The 21123-nt window shown below is 40.9% G+C and overlaps 1 protein-coding gene across 8 annotated transcripts in view; it reads left to right on the forward strand.

Annotated features, from left to right (window-relative positions):
* The window catches only part of LOC111227673 (neurocalcin-delta A), a 72103-nt gene that overhangs the window by 48520 nt on the left and 2460 nt on the right, over positions 1-21123 (forward strand). For 6 of the 8 annotated variants that reach the window (XM_022753294.1, XM_022753296.1, XM_022753293.1 and 3 more), the window contains 3 exons: positions 5326-5736; positions 15321-15426; positions 19486-19583. In XM_022753294.1, coding sequence (XP_022609015.1) covers positions 5359-5736; positions 15321-15426; positions 19486-19583 — 582 coding nt within the window. In that variant the 5' untranslated portion in view covers positions 5326-5358. Of the gene's footprint in view, positions 1-2269; positions 2347-5325; positions 5737-15320; positions 15427-19485; positions 19606-21123 lie in introns of those variants that run through there. The other 2 variants (XM_022753299.1, XM_022753292.1) reach the window with 2 other exon arrangements.

The raw sequence follows: 21123 nt of genomic DNA on the forward strand, positions 1-21123 counted from the left end.
GAAGTAAACAGAAACTATCTGCAGCTTAACTGGTGAGTGTGTGTAAAGTGGTTAAATTGTTGTAATGTGAATGTGAATGCGAGCCATGGAACCAATTCTTCTCAGACGCTATTTGAATCTGAATCACTATCCACTCCTTTCTGCAAGAGATGAATGATAATCCATTTAGTTGGAGAGATTATAAGCAGCGTCCAAATGGTTCTGCAGTTGGCTTCAAGAGAGGAAATGTGACTGGAAGCTTCAGACTTGTACAACATGTCAGCCGATCACATTGCACAATCAAGTTCTTCATACCTTCTCTCAACTATCTAGTGTCTGAGGTGAGGCAAGAAACTGTCCATGATAGAGGAGCGTGGGATTGTAAACAGCTAGTCACACACTTGAAGACCTCTTTTTAGATTAACTTCATTGCTAACTTGTGTAGACCCTGTGGAACAAAGCAGTTGCAGTTGCTCTGATTTCTGATCTGCCTCCACGTTTTATCAGAGCTATGATGAAGTAACACACTCCCCTGCAACAGCTGAAATCTGTCCACCATCAAAAAAGCCCCCAAAAAAGTCTGGAGCAGCAGCTTGCCTCAGTGGCAGTATTCAGCAGTAAAGGCCTCTCAGAGCTGCCTCTGTGCTTCATGTCTTGTGTTAAATTTCATTTTGTTCCAAGAAAAGTTTTGTTCTCTTTTTATTTTTGCTTGAAACAGAAAATGTTCATCACTATGATGCACTCATTTGACCTTTCACTAAGCCCCGGGCCCCTTTCTTGCTGCTGCTACGTCTGTTTATCTTTCCATTCTTGCAGAGCACATATGCATTTTGGAACGATAACGCTGACAGATTCACCACTTAAAATTCTTCTTTGAAACAATACGTTCTTGTTTTCAGACAGAGGCAGAGAAAATCAGGCTCTTTACTTCTGGCTGCTGGCTGTCATTGGTAGATTTGATCAACAGTAGCTAGCTAGCTAATTAAAAATGAAATATAACTCCAGCTGTTTGAAAACTCTGTCTCCTGCCAACGCTTCACTATTGTAATAACATGTTATATCAATATAATTAGCCAAAATATAATAACCAATTCCACTTGACAATCCAGCCGGTCAAGGGGAATTATATTATTATTACAATAATATTATATCATGACAAGACCCCTTTTATTCATGTCATTAATAAAATCTGTTGATAAACAGTAAAAAAAATGAAAGCTAACAGTTGTAGATGAAAGCGATTGATGTGATGACAGAAGAAGCACATGAAGCAACAAAACTGAATTTATGGACCAACCCAGAATCCTCCTATTATCCCGTCTAAGTCCACCTGGCGTTTTGTTGTGGAAAGTGGGCGTAGACTGTCAGATTGTCTGTTCTTGGAAAGTCAGAAAGAAATGTTTAGATATGCCACCCCCAGCCCAACTGTGAGAAAGCAGCTTTCCAATGCTGTCTAGCTTTCTGAATAGCTCAGTGAAGCATGCGGCACCTTTGAGAGGCACAGAGATGTGTTCTGTCACTCACCCATGCCTACTCCTTTTAATGGCAGCTGCTGTCAGTCTCAAATGTACAGTGCAGTACATATGCAAACTTCTGTTCTCTTTTCACTGTATAAGCCCACATACAGTAACATCTTTATATTTCTGTTTCTTTGTTTGTTTGTTTTTTTTTACTACATTCATCCCTGAAATAACCAACTATAAGCAAATTTAAACCTAAATCCAAAAGTTAATCATAAAATACCCTAAGCAGGAGTGAGGACCACAATGTGTGTGTGTGTGTGTGTGTGTGTGTGTGTGTGCGTGTGCGTGTGCGTGTGCGTGTGTGTTTGTATTTTAGCAGTTTGTTTGTACCTTTTAGCCACATTAATGGCATGGCTGTGGACAGCGATGTCAGTCAGACAGTCTGTTGTTGCGTGCGTATGGAGACTGTGTTGTAGCAGCGGACAGGGTCATGACTGTGATTCCATTAGTAAAGGCTTGGCAACACACTGAAGTGAAATCACTCTGAGGGTCAGTTGCTGTAACGGCAACAGTGCAGTAATTGGCAAATTACTTTAGCTTTCTCAACAAAACACTCAGTTGTGCAGTTTCACTTGCCATTAAAGGACAGAGGATGAAAATCATGATATTACATGTGCCAAAAACAAACATCTGAAGGTCTATGATGTTTGTTTTTTTTACTCAAATTTTAAAATCTTTGTTGCTCTTTCATTTAATTCTGAAGGCTGTGCATTTCTTTGTCATGTGTCTTGTTTTTGATGTGTGATGTCTTTTTTTTTTTTTTTACTAGATTTGGTGAAAGTAGATAGAGAGAAAACAAATAAACCGGATACTCTGTGGAGGAAATGGATAAAACCATCTAAAAGTCAGTAATTAAATTTCATGTCTGAGTAGAATCTGTAAAGTGCTACAAAGCAGTGCAACATTATTGGATGAATTTCCATAAATTTGTAGTTTACGTTTGACATTTGTGGTTCAGAGAATGAATCCTAATGACGCTGGTGATCTCTTGTCTTTTCCACTATTGCCACCATGAGGTTGACATTTGTGGTTTTGAGTAAAATGTCTAAAAACCACTGATGACGTTTATGATCCTCTGACTTTTGATCAGGTCGAAATATCAATGTGCTCATAGTGTTTATGACCAAATACCTGTACAACTAAAGACATTACCATCAGCCTCAGATGTCACTCGTGTTTAGTGTTAATTAGCAAATGTGTTAATTAGCATGTTAATACACTAAACTAAGATGATGAGCATGGTGAACATTAAACCTGCTAAATATACAATGTCTTTCTGAGCATGTTGATGTTAGCATTTAGCTCTAAGCCCCGCAGTGTCTAAGTGCAGCCTCACAGAGCTGCTAGCATGGCTGACTCTTAGTCTTATTCATTTTTTGTCAACATCCTAGGTTTTACTCAAGATTACAGTGAGAACCTTGTCATGTGTAGCGTTAGTAGCTGGGTTAACTTCCACATGGCCTTGAGAGACTCCTTTCTTCCTTTGTGTTACTCTCCAGGTTATCTTGTTTTTATTGATATACTACTCTACGTTCACCTTGTTAAATTGTGCATCTATTTCCATGTTATCTCCCTTCCCACATTTTCGGTATGCTGCTGTTTAAATGTTATGCAGTGCTCCGCGTGGCTGTGCAAACAATAGTCACTGATAGAAGTAAACAAAGGCGAAAATAATGCAGCAAAAATCATTCCTCCATTCATTCATTCACCACTCAAGTGATTGTTTCACTTGATTATGATTCTGTCCCACTGAGACACTGGAGCTGTTTTCGTCATCATGTTTACCAGAGAGAAGCTGTTGGCCACCACACTGGATGTTTTACTGTGTTTTACAGCTCAGTGTGAGCGCAAGCTTTTCCATCAGACTCTGAGAGCAGATCGTTCAAGTCTCCGATAAGTTATCACTTGTCAAATATCCTTGCTTACATTGTGGAATTTCTTCTTAGTGGCAGCCTTGGTTGAACCTTGTGTGCAGGACTATATTTTACTATGATTGACTTGAGCTGTTGGTAGATTCAACTGCAGTGAGTGAGACCTGCAGCTCTTTTTTCTCATTTCTCTTAATATGTGATTGTAGTAGGTAACTACACACTGCAGGTGACCTGCTCACAAGGATGTGAAAAAGAAACTTTCTGCAGTTGTAACTGTGTCTCGTGGATTCCTATAGGGTGGTTGCATTTAAAGACCTCCCTTGGTGGTTTTCAGTACACAGGTAACTCATTTCCTGAGACTTTTCACAGTGAAGCCCAAAGTAGGTGTAAGAGGGCAGTGCACAGAGCTGAATACACACCAGATCAAATATGAGCATGTAGACGCTCATGCACACATAGAGCATGGTTACTGTATTGAGAGCACAATCTCACTTAGACCAGGAGAAGGCACTTCCTGTTTGTGTCACCAAAAGGACATATAAAAAACAGGCTCAGAACTTTTCCACTGTGTCTTTTGTCACTTTTTGGCTCGCTGTCACTATTTCCTGACTCACTCTAATTCTCCATCCGTCTGTCTGTCTGTCTGTTTGTCTGTTATCTCTTTTGTCCAGTATCACAAGAGGATTTTGTAAATTATAACAAATGTATGGAGGCCCAAAGTGACCAATATTAAATAAATAAGACACTAAGAAATAACTGATTATACAAGTAAATACAGACTATATATTTAAAATAACCATGACAACCCAATTGAATTGTAAAGATTTACTCATTACAATGAAATATTATGTAATTGTGTTTCTTTTTACAGTAATACTTTATTTTCATTTTTATTTAATTCCAGCAGTTTTTATTTTAAAACTTTTTATGTGAAACTTTCTCCGAAATTTGTTTTTATTTATTATTTTTCCCAATAACCTTAGTTATTGTTCATCAGCCTGAACGACAACCAATCACATACTTTTCCCCCGTTTGTCTTGATAAACAGGCAGCACAAGTTAATGTCCTAGTCTGTTCCATGAGGTGTTTTATGACCTTTATATCCAGGTCATGCTGTAATTTCAAAGTTCGAATCACCCAACATGACAGACAGCAAACACTTACTTTGATAAGCACTTTGAGTTGTAATACAAAGTGACTGGCTCAACTGCATGTAGGTGATGACTCACCTACATGACTCATTGTTACTATTATAGCGAATGTTGTATTTATCATTTGACATGAACATTTTTAATCAACTACAAACACTGTAAACAGGGATTATAAAGCTTTATCCTGTTCATAAAGATTGGCACTACAAACACTCATAGTCCAGTTCCAGGAAGTGAATTAAAGAATTGTTTCTTAAGAGGTAATGAATCTGAATGATGTTTGTTGAGCAGCTCAGCTTAAATATCATTTGACTCCACCACCTTCTCCTCCCTGTGCATCTAAGCTGAGTTTAATGTGTGTGTACAGATTTTATTGGCTAATTAAACCCATGTTGGGCATATGGCGCTGTGTGTACTCAGAGTACACAAAGCTGTTTTCCATGGAAAGTTCTATTAGTTTTTAAAAAGGGAGTGATTTGAGTCCTGCTCAACGTGAAGTCTAAAACCGAAGGTGTCTTACATTTGTGGTTCATACCTCGATGAAGCCGCTTAAGGACACAGCAGCTCTGCTCCTCAGCTTACTCTGGTGGTTTCTTTTCCTCCTGTCATGATGATGTCACTGTCATCCGCCTACAGACTGAAATAGCTTTTTAATTTATACATTTCATACATGTGTGATCAACTGTTTTCCTCCTGTTATCCTTCAGTTGGGACCAAATTCAAAAAGCTGTTGTGTTTGAATTGTCCGTTGATATCTATCTCATCCTGACGCATCACCTTCTTCCTCCTCTGTCCTCCCAGTTGTGTGCAGAGTGATCAACAGGACTGACAAACATGGGGAAGCAGAACAGCAAGCTCCGTCCTGAGGTGATGCAGGACCTGCTTGAGAGCACCGACTTCACCGAGCATGAGATCCAGGAGTGGTACAAGGGCTTCCTGAGGGACTGCCCCAGCGGGAACCTCTCCATGGAGGAGTTCAAGAAGATCTACGGTAACTTCTTCCCCTACGGAGACGCTTCAAAGTTCGCCGAGCACGTCTTTCGCACATTTGACGCTAATGGCGATGGGACGATAGACTTCCGGGAGTTTATCATCGCACTAAGCGTGACGTCACGTGGCAAGCTGGAGCAGAAGCTGAAATGGGCGTTCAGTATGTATGACCTGGACGGCAATGGGTACATCAGTAAAGCAGAGATGCTGGAGATTGTACAGGTGAGTGTGCATCATTCTTAGTGTGTCTTTCTATACAAACTCCACATACTGAACAGACTTTGGTTGACAAAAGTTCCCGGTGTCTGAAACAGAGAAAAAGAAAATTACAGCATCAGAAAGAAAGTGTTTGTCGTCTTGGTAACCTCTGTTTTCTCTGTGACTGTGAGCCTCCGTCAGTTCTGAGTTAATTAATCAGGTGACAGATAAACATGTACACACCCACACATACACATTAACGGTAACATTAGCCAGGGCAGTGATTGTTACATCATTGTATTAACAGTGCTGCCAGTGTATCCATAACACACTCTTTATGACAGTGCTGGTATTTTAAGCGAGGCCAGGAGCACGTACAGCTCTGCTCCATGGGGGAACGAAGCTCTTCCAGACATGGAGCTAACGCATGATTTCTGAGAGCGATGTCACTCAGGACCTTATTTACTGCCAGCATTGAAATGTCAGTGTACTTAAAAGTTGCATTTAGATATTAAGACTAGTTAGACTAATTGGAAATGTTCCCTGTCCTGCCAATGAAAGCAGTTTTGGAAACAGTCACAGGCTCATTTAGCTTTACTGCTTTTTAAATGTGGCTTTTATCAAGAAAGGAAAATGAGATTTTCCATCTGTTCTGCACCTTTTACAGCAGCAAATGGAACCAAAGCTTAGACTAATCCATGTCTGCATTTCTGTTTGAAAAAAAAGATACAGCTGACTCAATCTGAGAAACTCCAGTCATTTTGTCATTAGAGGATAGTTGATTTCTAGATTTTGGAGTTTTCAGCAGACAAACTTCAAGTGTGTAAGGATTGTTAAATTGACATCTGTTTTCTGGGCTGTATAACAGAGCACAGCTCACCTTAAAACAGAAAACAACAAGAGAAAAGAGGGAGATGCAGATGGCTTTTCCTCTGCAAGAGCTCCTCATGTAAACACACCATTACATACTCACACAAATCCAGTATACGTTTAAGTGTGCGTATGTGCTTTTTTAGTTTCTCCCACTTTAATATCACCTAATTTCACCTTCTCATCTTGTCTTTGGGCTGGTAGTCCGTTTACAAGCAGGAAGTCCCTGTGACCTGTGTCAGGACAGGAAGATGTATGGGTGAAGAAAAGAACTTCAACATACTGTAGAGTGGGAAAAACTGCGTAGAGAGAGGAGCAGCTGATGACGAACATATATTATAACAGACAGTGTTTTTCATAGAGGAAGCAGAAAGGTATACAGTAATCTGTCTGCACGCACATCTGTGTGTGAGAGTGTGTACATGTTCTGACTAACTAGAAGAATCTTTATTTCACCAACGTGTTTGGCCACGTTACGTTCATCAGGGTGATTTCAAAGAAGATTTTTCCGGATATCAACTAGTGATGGTGACCGTTTTTTTTTTTTTTTTTCACATTTGATTTAAATCACCCTGATGAAGACCCTGTGCCAAAATGTGTAGGCGAAATACAAATGATTCTGACAGTTAGTCAGATTGTGTTGTTGAGTTGTTGCTTTTTTTCACATTTGGTTCATTGTTACTTGAACACGTAGTTGGCTGGTGAAGTGGCAACAGCACATATTCCTCATGCTCGATACTGATACCGCGAAGTGACATTCACTCATCAGTGTGAATGTGGGCGACTGGAAGCTTGGTGATGTAGTGATTATATGCAGGGGCTGGTAGGTGAACTGTTAGCTGTCTAGCTAACCATTGGCTCAGTCACAATAGCTTGTTCTGTTTATTTCCCCTGACATTTAGCTCACAATGGCACACCACTTCGTTCAATAAAATGTTATTGAAGAGAAAAAATAAAGCTCTCCACGCTAAGAGCTTGGTAACTTATCTTATTAACTTAGTTTGGTCACAACTTAGATAATAAGTTAACAGTTTTTTTTTTTGTTTTTTTTTCAAAAGATGTATTTGTACCATCGACTCCTGTCTCACAACCGTCTGCAAACCACAGCTCTTCTGTGGAACACTTTTTACGCTCTCCAGCTCTCCTCACAGGTCAAAACTGTCAAGACAGCATGCTATTGGTCAGTCACCAAAGCTGAACTCTACACAGAACATTAATGCAGAATCATTTTGGATCCTCTTATCACAGTGTTTCCATTTGAATTATTTAAAATAGCTAACAACAGCGTAATAACACAATGATGCTCAGACTTTACTGCCGATGTAAGTGGGGGGACACATCTCCTCTTCTCACTGATACAGGCTAAACCTGAGTCTTAAACCTGCAGTCATAGATTTCTTGGCTACTTGGGGGCAGTGAAAACTAACTGTAAACACCACTTTGCCTTCGCCTTATAAAGTTGACAATGTTAGCAAACAGTTGATTTTTTACACTTCCAGCAGATGTGAGCAACATTAGCATTCATTAGAAGTCAGGTTTGTGTTAACTTAGTGAATGTTAGTCCAATATTCACTCCCTTTTTAGTTCTGTCTTTGGTGTCTTCGGCTAGTGGTAGTAAAGCTAGGCACTGTGTCTTTGCTGCTGGCCTGGTAATGTGCAGTGGGCTTATCAAACAGCAGCCTGCTGTGTTGGGACACGATGCTGATGAGAGCACTGAACCAAATGGTGTGGCCTATAAAACTAAAACAATCCCCTGAAAGATGCTTAAATGCTCTGTAGAGCTCAGATGAACTGCTGATTTAGAGGATAATTCTCTGTGTCAGCCATTTCTACCATTCTTATTCAAAAATATTATGTTAAAGCTGCTTTATACTTTGATTAAGCGCTCTTCCTTGTTGAATATCATTGGTGTCGTTCCCATCACAACATCACAGAGGCTTGGTTTGTGTTTTATAAGCAAACTCTGAGTCACTGACGGTACGGGTACAGTAGCTGTAGAATTAAGCTAATAAAGCCAACTTCTGTGAGTCATTTCCAAGTTAGTCACTGCCAATCCCACAAAATATCAATTTATAATGCCTCACATTTATCACACATATTGTTGCTTTAAGAATACATCAAGACCGCAGTGATTCAGACTTCAGCCTGTCAATCCTTTCTACATCCTGAAAACTCCGACTACTTTTCATTAAAAGGTGGTGCTGTTCCCAAGGACAACTGAAAAGAAAGCAATGACTTAGAGCCTCATGTCTGACTGTCTGCAGAGCTCATCAGCTGAGATGAAAAAGGACAAGAAAAAGTGGTTCAGAAATAGTTCTGCCTGAAGGAGGGCATGAATATATATATATGTGTTAAATGTGTATATGTATGTGGCAGTTGTTAATTAACTGCAGCTTGTTAAGGATTCAGAAATGATCCATTTGCAGCATGCATACAAAAAACAGTCTTATATTTCTAACTTAAATTTAATTGTAGCTTTGGTAATGTAGACGCGAGAGCTATGTGTGTTACTCATTAGATTAGATGGTGCCGTTCCTCATTGTTAAGTGCAGTTTTAGAAAAAAGCCCAGGGCCATCTCAGGTTCTTTCTTTTTATCTGAAACACACAGAAGCATTTATTCATACACACATACGCACACAGTATTCATTTATCCTCATGTCTGTCCCTTCCCTCTCTGCGTTTGGCTGGCTGACTCTGTCGGTTCAAAGCCACCCACCTCCACAGAGAGAAAGCAGGCGTAAGAGAAAAGTTTTCAAGTATCGCAGATTTGTGCAAGTAACTGCACAAGAGCTCACAGTCTTTGAACAAAGTCTGCAGCTTAGCGTGATCACAGTATCTGCTTTCAGTGATATCAGGGGACAGATTGTCATGTGGTTCTCATAAAGCAAAATCCAACCGTTTCCTGCCACTTGTACAGGTCTGGGTTGTGATGGGCCAGACATCCTTCCCCCGATCTTCTCATCTCTCAAGATAATAACCATGAGCTTCAGGGTTGATATTGATGTGGCGCTGGTTCAGTTTAGATTGAAGGAAGTGAAAGGAAGAATCTTTTGAATCATAACCTTCCACATCTTTTTATGCAAGTTTTAGCTCAGTGTGATTGCGTTTAGCCTTTCAGTCTGTTCACCACTTTGGTTCTTACCGTCATATCATATTTTCAAGAGGCAGGGAAGTCACCACCAAAATCAATGCCAAGGACAATTTATGATACTGGCATTTATTGAGAGCAAATGCTAGCAAGCTTGTTAGCAGGTTTGTTAGCTACATCCATGCTAGCCAGCTAAACCTGGAAACACTATCAACACAAAATGTTTTCAGGTCATTTTGGTAAAAATCTTTGACCATGCTGAAAAATCTTGAAATCTTTTTTTGATCCTCCTTTGTTTAGAAAACAAAGAACTATTGACAACAGCCAACATTTGTTAATCTCAGACTAAATTAATCCCATAATATTCAGGTCAGAATTTTAATTTGTTCAGTACTTTAGTTTATGAGCAAACACCTGCAAAACTAATGTTCCATCAGCCTCAGCTGTACTTTGTGTTTAGTGCGCGGTAGACTGACGAGCTCTGTGTGCTGTGACAAAATACACGTGTGGTCACCTTCTACAGCTACAGGTCCCAGTTTCAGTACAAACCCACAGAGCTGCTAGCATGGCTGTAGACTCTACTGACATACTGCCTGCTACGTACTCACTGAGTATATACTGCATGCTACCTACTAAAAGAACAAATTAGTATGCAGTATATAAGTACTGAAGTATACAGCCAGTATCCCAGAATGCATTTTGCATGAACCGGCAGCAGCGACTGGCGGGGATTTTAAAGAAGGCTGAAAGCTGTTGTAATATTCACTAATAACACTGTTAACAGCTCACTTTTTAAAATTTGAACATTTTTTCAGGTGAGAATGTAACTGTATAGACTCACTATTATTGGTCCGTTTATGTGAGTTACGTCTATTTGTAAATCTGCTGCGACGATTTCAGAGATTGGAGCACCCTGCCAGTTTACTGTGCCGTAACGTCCTGGGTCCAGAGCAGTGCTTTGCCATCATGCCTCTTACCGATCCTCCGCCTCATAGCCCGCCATTATAGTTAGAAGTGCCGTAATGCATCATGGGACAGTTGAGTGTGTCCAGTATGCTCACGGCGCATACTGAGAAATTCTTGCTAATCTAGTATACGTCTGGGTATTTCTCGCGTACACAAAATTGACGTACACTATGTACTCATCTTGACGTCACACTCAGTATGAACACTACGTTAGTAGGCGGTTCGGAACACAGACTTAGTCTTGTTCATAATCTTGTATGTCCAGCCTGTGTTGTTGCTCATTACAGAAATAACTCTTAATCCTCACTTGGCAGCAGGGAGCCCAGTTTTTAGAGTGTATTCTCTCCGTAAGGGATATTGTTCATCACACCAGTATTATTGTGGCCAGCACTTTCCGGTGCTTTACCTAAAGAGCCCTTTCCTCCCACAGTGGTCTCCATGTTCTCTATTCACATTCACCTCCATTTACTGTAGTAACTGGGAGCCAGCTAATGCTCTCCCGCAGAGAGTGTGTAAAATCTGGTGATGCTCATAATTACCCTTGCAGTGGGAGTACTTGAATGAGATGGATCTCGGTCAGCCTGGCTCTTCCTAGTCAGATAATGACAAAATCTGAACACAGGGAGAAAGATATAACTGTCTCATCCACTCATCAATATTTGATATCTAACCTCTGTCTGTCTTTCATCTGAAACACTGAGTTAACAGCAGAGCAGACGAGCACAGAGGGAAGTTCATTCTTTCAATCAAAAGTCTCAACTGGCAAAAAACAAAGAAAGGAGAGAGCATTCATACTGGTAATTTAATGAGATTGAACGGAATAGTGGGAGTAGATGAAGAGATCAGAGAGATGAAGGCTCCATGGGAAACGTATTCATCTGTGGCGTGAGGGTGAGGCGAGACTCTGTGCGTGTTGTGCCTCAACAGTTGGAAGACCTCCCTCTCTCGTTCTTAAACTCTGCCTTTCTACATGTGTCTCTGTCTGTGTTGTCTCATGTGGTTAAGGTGTAGAGAGAAGGTAATAACCAGGGTATTTATTTATGTGATGATGCTTTCCATTCTCACTCCCATTCATAAGTGGTGAGGTAACAGTCCAGAGTTGTTGCTTAGTAGCTATTTGCTTTTTTTTTTCTCTTTATGTGACCTTAACTGTCGCTCAGGCTGTTTCTGGCTCCACAAGAGATGATGTTTTGTTCTTGTCTGGAAGCTCCCAGCTCAAAGGTTATGGAAGCACCTTCCTTTTTCTCTTTGGGGCGTTCGGGTTGTAGAATTGATGCTCTGTAGATTGCTGAAAAATACATATTTGTGTTACGGACAAATAAAGGAGAGATTACCGGCAGAGAAAAAACAATGTCACGGCTCTTTTGATTGTTAGATTTGTGAGAAATAAAGAGAATCCATAGTATAAGGTGAGAGGAGAGATGGAGACAGACAGGCCTGATTTTTCAGCAGCTTCAGATGTGCAATCTAAAGACCTAAAAGATATTATATATTTTTCTAACTGTCAATAAATCCCATCACAAGACTGTGTTAGTCCAATACTTTCTGACTTCCATAACTTTTCCTTGGCACGCTGATTCCTACATAAATCTATATAAATCTTTAACAATGATTTAAAAATACATTTTTCTTTCCTTTTTTTAAAGGGTGAATTATTTCCTAAAACAGTGTAGCACAACCTTTTATCAAGTTTTACTTAAACAAGAGTAAACAGTGCGTTTGATAGGGACTGGCCTGAGCCACAGATTAATACTGAATGGGTTGCCACTTCAAACCCGTATAGGAAACTAGGTCGTCGTGTATGTGGGATTGAGTCAAATAAACTGCAATGTTTGTGGTGATAAAGTCACTCAGTGTATTGGCATGGTTACTGATGAGGAATAAGACATGTGAGACTTGGGATACACACAAACAGAAAGATAAGAAAAATGTCTAAAAAATATCACCAGACTTGTACTTCAAGCAACCCTTATTTGTTATGTATTTTAAGAATTTATTGAATGTCATTGTGGAATGAAATGGGTTGAGACAAATCCTTCTCTCTCTTTTGTTCAGACTGTTTTCATTCAGGGAATTCTGAGAGGGTTAAAAACTGCAGATCGTTTCTCTTCTTATTGGTTGCTTGTAATTTTGGGATTTATAATCTTATTCCAGTGCACTGCTCTGGATTAGACCAGCAGCTAAATCCCCACTATGTAATATTGGCTAAATGTAATAAACTCTCACTGCAGTCTGAAGGATTTCGATTAATAACAGACCAAACTCCAAACTGAAATAAAGGCTGATATTAACTGTGGCTGCTGCTTGTCTCTCAGTCTCTCCACTCCGACCCAGAAGCTGAGCTGTGTAATAGGAGGCATAACCAGCACCTATTTAAAGCTCCCGCTGCACTGTAATCACAATCAAACTTCTTCTGTTCACATGTCAGCTCCTATTCCCCTCAAAGCCGCCTCCTTATTAGAGACAGAGAGAGTGGGTTGTGATTTCACTGTTTACTGCCAAACAGCCTGCGATGCAACAGAGAGCAGAGGAGACACAACACTGATAAATAGTCTGTGAGGGATTGTGTATGTGCATATGTTTGTCTCCGCCCCTCCCCTACCTCAGCCATGAAAGTGTAATCGCAGAGCGGTGAAGTGGCGCTACAAGTTGACGTAGTGAAATAAATTCTCGTCTGTGGTGAATGGATACAACCACTGAGAATGTGCATTGACTCACCTGTGTTTGTCTTTGTGACAAAGCAGAATAAATGTTACTTATATCGGTAAATTAAATATCACAGGGCAATGTTACATAAGATCCCGTGTGTGGCAAACTCCTTTGTGTGGGCCTCCCCGGGTTTCTTTCGTTATTATACTCTTATCTTTAACTGAACTGAATGAATCATCAGCTCAGCACAGCAGCAACTGCACAAGCTGGAAAGAGAAATACTGCAGAACAGTTCCCAAGAACTCAGGACAGGAAAGAAGTAGTACAGAAAATATTGTGTGTGTGTGTGTGTGTGTGTGTGTGTGTGTCATTTGTATAGATTGCAGCAGTAGGAGTAAATGTGTATGAAATAATGACTCAAACCATAATGATTTCAAGTTTCTTCAACTCAGAAATGTAAATTCCCTCGATGCCTTAAAATTGTGAGTCAACTGAACTCAAGTTAAAGTTATGAATGAAGTTAAACAGAGACATTTTTACCGTTCCATGACCATAATTAATTAATCATTCATTAGTAGGTAGAGTAAATGTAATAGTTACATAATCTGCTCCAAATATTTTAAGAAACCAACCTGTCCAGCAGCAGTGAGGTGACATCCATGACTGCCTCAGTCCTTCTCTTCTTTCCAACAAGGACAAACCACGCCAGTGTCCGTGTCTGAGTCGATCGCTCTCTTTTTCACACTGTAATCCTTCCTCTGAACGCAGTTTCTTATTTATCTGGAGCATCACAAACGTTTCTTGAACGTTTCCAAGGTTTTTCCACCATAGGTTAGCTACACTACACACTCCTAGCTGCTGTAGCTGCTCCATCTCCCTCTGACACCATGTTCTGTTGTCTACATGTACATTGTAGACACATGTGGTGACTCAACACAAGCACCCGACAAGACAGCTGCATCTTGTTTCCCAGATTTTTATTATGTGTCCCCTGTGCAACACAGTACAACATGCTGAAGGTTCCTACCCATGTATATTACACAGGAACCGTCGGCATTTTCTCCAGTGTTGCACGGGGGACACATAATACATGACGTAAAACAGCTGTCTGTCCAGTGCTTCACTGAGCCTCCAGATATGTTTACAATGTACATATAGACAATAGAACAGCCTCTTCAGCTCTGGTTTCTGATTTCTGTGATGGTAGCGATGCATTTTACATCAACAGAGAGTTTGGTTGATGTAAAATGCATCGCTACCATCACAGAAATCAGATTTAAAGCTCTGGTATACTGCTGAATACAGAGACATTTACCTGCTGCTCATATGATTAATCAGCATTGTGTGAATTCGTTTGGCAAGGACTTCGGTGTGACTAACTGAGTTAAGTTAACTGAACTTGAGATTTTAAGCTGAGTCGACTGTTTAGTCACATGGACAGTTATTACAGTCATAACAGACAGATTTGCTTTTATATTTCCTCAGTTTAAAGAGTCAGTTCTTCTTTTGACATGAAGACATTTTGTACCAGAGTCAGTACAGAGACAACATGCAAGGCTGCTCTCAGTGACTTTGCTATATTATAAGTGAATATAGGGACTGAATTGGATATTAACTTTCATCATGGAAAAAGGTTTCTTAGAGGGGAAGCGCATGGAGAAAAAGCTTTTTAGAAACTGGATCAGTTGTATCCAAAGCACTAAAAAATGACCACATCAGAAGATCAATACATCAAGCTTAGTTCCCTGAGAGAAAGAAAAGCAACTTCACCACTGATACAGAATTTGCTAAATAAAGAACTCTAAGTACTGCCAAAAGAAGGCTGCATTGTAGTGGTCTCGGAGAACCAGTAGCAGTTTCTAAACCACTTCTCAGGAGGGGGAATAAGGCCAAACGCTGGAGGTGGTGTAAGAGAAACCAGCATTTCACAGTTGGAGAAAAGTCCTATTTACTGGTGAATCCAAATTTGAGATTAGAGTTTTTGTTCCTAATAAAGTTCTTTTCAGTGTATAACCTCGTTATGTCCCCATGTAGGCAATCTATAAGATGGTGTCCTCTGTGATGAAGATGCCTGAGGATGAGTCAACACCTGAGAAGAGGACGGAGAAGATCTTCAGGCAGATGGACACCAACAGGGACGGTAGGTTAACTTCATCTACTGATTATAAACGCAGATGTGAGTGAGTGAGTGAGTGAGTGAGCGAGCGAGTGAGTGAGTGAGTGAGTGAGTGAGTGAGTGAGTGAGTGAGTGAGTGAGTGAGTGAGTGAGAGAGTGATGCCGTGTAACTGAGTTAAAAGGTCACACCATTGGTTGGCCAGCCCAATGTTGGAGTTTCCTCTTTCAAAATGAACAGTGAGCAGTGTTGACAGCTCGGTCACTAGATATCCAGACTGTTCAGACATCTTTACCCACTTCTTTTTCTTTTTTTTTATAAAGGACCCAGCAGGGCTCCCTGGTGGTTCACCTGGTAGAGCGCGTACCATTTAGGCTTAGTCCTTTCCGCAGCCGCCCGAGTTCGAGTCCAATCCATGGCCCTTTGCTGCATGTCATCCCCTCTCTCCCTCTCTCTCCAACTTCTCTCTCGTCTCTCTCGTTGTGACTGTAGTAAAGGCAAAAAAAAACACCCAGCAAATGTTTGGATAAACCTTAGCTCCTCTCTGTAGATGAGAGTCACCAGTATTACCCTGCGGGCATGCGGTCAGGCTTTCCCTCCGCAGACACAGCTCCCTATGTTGACGATATTGAGGTTATAAAATCAGCATTAGCAGCAGAGCAGCAGCTTGGAGATGGCTTGGAAGTTAGCATGTAGTGTTAATGGGCTGCATGTCACTATTTCAAACTTGTTCCATTGTCCGTCAACAGAAACAGAAAAACATGTAAATGAGAACAGCTTTATTAAAATGTAGCTGTATTAAAATACTGTATATGTGAGCACAGAGAGGAGGAGAGAAGCAAACAGATGAAGCGCTGAAACCGGCTCACACAAGGCAGAATGCAAATAGCCTATAACACGGTCCAGCCATATGCTAGTTTTTGACTTGTCTTGTTTAAAAGTGGGGTAATTTCACATAGATGTTGCATACATGTGGTAGAATAAATTGATGGTACAGAAAAAGGTTAAAGTGACAGTAAAACAGCATGTTTATGTTGGTCATTTTTGTGCCAAGATCAACTGCTATGGTGTATTAAGATAACCACAGGAGGACCTTCTACTACCTCTACTCTTAAAAACCAAAAAACCACTGCATCAAGTCAACATTGATTCTGCTGGTAAGACAAAAAAAGATTGTACTTATAAGATATTTGTGATTGTAGCTTGTAACCTGGCTTGAAATACAAGTCCATTATATTTCTTTTGCTTATCTACCAAGATACCAAAAGCACTTTAAAACAATCTGGTAGAAATTGATTGATTGGTTGATTGACTTCAGTGAAATGAGACATAACAGGCAATTCAAATGCAAATGTATTGAACGGTTCTTCCCTCTCAGCTGGTCACCAGCCTGGTTAATAGTGACAGAGACATTCTCCAGTCTGAAGCTGCTATTCACTGCCAACAGATTTCACACCTGACCTGTAATTGTAGTCATACACAACACACTCAGTCACACACAATTGTGATGTAGATACTCAGAAAGCACCAGCGATTCTGAGCACAGGAAACACAGAAACAAGGTGGGAGGAAGAGAGAGATGGACAATTAGGAATTAGTGGCTGGGGGGGGTTGTGGGTTTTTTAAAAAAGAAAGGAGAGACACAGTGCAGAGGAGTGGTTGGAGGAGAGGGGGGGGGGGGGTTTGGGGGGGTGACAGCAGAACAAAGACAGCAGTACACAGTGATAGGGAGCGTGCTGACCTGGACGTGGAGACATGCCGTCTTTCTCACAAGTAGTGAGAACACACCGACTGCATGAGAGAGGCAACTTGAGTGTCTCTGTTACGGGGGTGGTCAGGAGAGCGAAGAGCTGTCTCGACACTGCCACCTGTTGGTGAGAAATGGGACATCATTAGGACACACTGACTGAGGTTGTGAAGGTTTGTTTTCATCCCAGTAAAATTCTTCCAAAAAAAACTTCACGGGCTTGAAAAGCAAATAAAAAAGTTTCACATTTTCACAGTGAATGGGTGAATGAGTTTTTTAGAGTAGAGCTTCAACAGGAACACATTTAATGAAGAACTAATGGACCATAATACTGTCAGTGTCAGTCCTTGCTGACATTTGCTTTTCAGAACAAAACGTATCTAATGTGTCTGCAGTGTTAAATCCTCCATGTTATTAAAACAGGATGTCATCACAGATTATCCTCTTTTATCATCCTTTAAAGGTCTAATATGTAACTTTTCCACATTGAAATGTCTAAAAACAACTAGACCCATGTTATAAATTTTGTTGAGTTATGTACTGACATTATCCTGATCGTTTCCAGCAATTTTCAAACCCAAATGTATCCATCATTTTAATCAGGGGAACAGTCTGTTTCAATTGGTCGCCTATCAATGGCATCATACCCCCTATGCACATACATCAGTGGTGATTGTTTGTTTTAAACCATAATTTATGATACATTTTTAAATCTTGGTCATTTTTAGCTGTATACACTGTTAAAGGAACACTTAATCATCACAGTATGACACCAAGTCACTTAAACTTCAGGGACATCAATCTGTCCATTTAGGAAGCACAAGTGATATTGAATCTGTTTCACCTGCTTTGGTGCAAATGAAAGTGACAACAGGTGCAATGGAGAAGCAAAAGCAAGACGACCCCCAAAAAGGGAATGGTTTTACATGTGGTGGCCTCCTGATCCTTCCTGACTGAGTCTTCTCCAGTTTTGTGTTTTGCTGGTGTCTTTGTCAGTACTGGTAGCATGAGGCGGCACCTGCAGCTCAGTCAGGTTGCACAGGTAGGCCATCTCCTCCAGGATGGCACATCCATACGTGCGGTCACAAGAAGGTTTGCTGTGTCTCCGAGCACAGTGTCAAAAGCATGGAGGAGACACCAGGAGATCAGCGTTACACGAGGAGAGCTGGACAGGGCCGTAGAAGGACATCAACCCAGCAGCAGGACCGCTGCCTGCTCCTTTGTGCGAGGAGGAACAGGAGGAGCACTTTCCGAGCCATACAACATCATCCAGCAGGCTACTGGCGTACATGTTTCTGACCAAACTGTCAGAAACAGACTCCATGAGGGTGGCATCAGGGCCCCACGTCCTCTAGTGGGACCTGTGCTCACAGCCCAGCAACGTGCAGCTCGATTGGCATTCGCCAGAGAACATCAGAATTGGCAGGTCGGCCATTGGCGTCCTGTTCTCTTCACAGATGAGAGCAGGTTCACACTGAGATCATGTGACAGACGTGAAAGAGTCCGGAGACGCCGTTGTAACGCCAAGTACTGAGCTCACTGATGCCCTGATCCAGGTCTGGGAGGAGATCCCCCAGGACACCATCCGCCGACTCATCAAGAGCATGCCCAGACATTTTTGGGAGTGCATCCAGGGAGACGGGAGCCATACACACTACTGAGTCACATTATGAGTTGCCGTGATGAAATTCATGTTGGATCAGCCTGTGATTTCAGTTTTTTACTTTGATTTTCAGTGCGATTGTGAGTCCAGCTCTCAGTGGGTTGATGATTTTGGTTTCCATTGACCGTTATTACGTCATTTTATTCTCAACAAATTATACAATGTACATCAGTAAAAATTTTCAACTTGAATTATTTGTTCGTCAAGATACAATGTGATTACTTGGGATTTAAGGCTTCCCTTCATTTTTTTGAGCAGTGTATTTTAACCAGATGAAAGACTTTAGTTGTCAGACGTCTAGATCATAACTTATTAGAGAAATAAGCTGAGCAGATGTTAGCGGCAACTGGGCTCACAGCCCCTCCGACACGTCCTGTTTTCACCAAACAGCAGCGAAGAAACACTGATTTTTAACACAAAACAGGTTTATTTAGTGTTTCTACAGGTTTTAATCACCAGGTCTGTTTGCTTTGGATAGGAGGAGACCATCTGTGGATGATTCAGCTGCCAGTAAATTAAATTAATTAAGATTAGATGGTATTCTGACAAAATCTAACTTTAGTCTGACTTTGGCTTTAGCCTCTTTACTTTCCATCAGTTTTAAATGCAGATACATATAAATTACCAAAAGATAATTTCTCTCCTAATTCCAGGCTGGTCTTGTGTGTGTTTTAGGCAAGCTGTCTCTGGAGGAGTTCATCAAAGGAGCTAAGAGCGACCCCTCCATCGTCCGCCTGTTGCAGTGCGACCCCAGCAGTGCTGGACAGTTCTAAACCCGAGGCATCAATATAACCTGTAAGTCTCACATTTACTTCACTTGCAATACAACTCACAGTGAAAGTATCTGTTGCCTAAAACATTTAATCACATTTTTAAAAACCAGCAAAGTGCAGCAGGATCAGAGAGGTGAGAGGTACTGAATGTGCTCTGGTTGTAAAGCTGAGGTTCAGCCTCAGGAATGGAGGTGCTTGCTGCAGGGGAGCTCTGCAGAGGCTGCGTGCACCGTGCTGAACGTGGGATGGGTCATGCACAGTGTCACTGGCTTTGTGACTATTTGTAGTTCATGGACTGATATGAGAGACTTTGTAGGAGGTGGCCTGGTTTTTTGAAACACGCACTGAAGCTGTTGATGCTCTTAAGAAGTTTCTTCTTTTTAAAGCCTTTAGTGTTGGATGTTTGAAGTGCTGTGTTTTTGGGCACGTCTTGTAAAAAGCCTCAGTATTCTCTCAGAATTTAAGATCTTTACTGAAGATAAAAACCCAAGAACTTGTGTTGCCTCCCCATGTGTGTTTATGACACTGTTAGGATGTTTACTGTTGAGGGAAGTCCACAAACATTTCTTTAGTTTTGTGACAATGAGCTCTAGGCAGGAGTTGTCTCACCACTTTGTGAACTCGGGCTACAACTTCACATCTGAGCTGATAGTCACAAAGTTTCTTGGTGCTGGAATTCTGGCAGTGATGATGTTTGGGAATAAAAGCAGAGAAGAAGTCAGCAACAACAGCAGCCTGGCTGATGCCTGTCTCTTAGATGAAACAGTGACAGCATCCCTCTCTCTGTATGGGGAGTCTACAGTCAGTCTCATCGGCCTTCATAAAGTTTGCTTGGACTTTTTCTTGTTTCAAATACAGCACTTTCTCTCAAACAATGGATATGATACAGTTATGAGGGTGGATAGGAAGGTCTTGTAATGATAAACTGTAAAAAATTGAAATTAAAAAAAATGTGCGTTCTTTTGGTAGATGATTTTGTGCAAAGTGATGTACAGTAAGTGCATTCAGCAAAGATAGCTGTCTTTGTTGATCTATCTTCTGACTTCAGTGTCCAACACTAATTCTCCTGAACACACTGGACTTAAGACTGAGTGGGACGACAGAAGAGACATTTAGAGGAATCAGAAGTTGATGAACATTGATTATTACATTATTTAAAGGAATATTCTGACATTTTAGGAGATGTGCCAATTACACTCCAGGAGGTCACTTTGTTTTTTTTTTAATAGGTATGAGGGGCTAATTAGTGAACATAAGAGTTGGTGGAGCAGCTGTGCCTAAGGTAACTGCCTGCTGACTGTAGTGTCATATTTACTGTACAGACATGAAGGTGGTATCCGTGTTCACATGTAACATTCTGCATCACGCCAATAAGAATATTATGAAAATGTTAAACTATTCCTTTAAATTGAAAACCATTCATGCAATTTGTGTTAGTGGAGTAACTCAGGTAAGGTACTTGTTGGTGCCATGTTTTTTTTTGCAAACCATGAAATGCAACATGTGATGATGACTAATGATAAACATTACAACACCTGCC

Source organism: Seriola dumerili, unplaced genomic scaffold (assembly GCF_002260705.1).
Source record: "Seriola dumerili isolate Sdu_G_001 unplaced genomic scaffold, Sdu_1.0 BDQW01000191.1, whole genome shotgun sequence".
In the NCBI taxonomy this organism is placed as follows: Eukaryota; Metazoa; Chordata; class Actinopteri; order Carangiformes; family Carangidae; genus Seriola; species Seriola dumerili.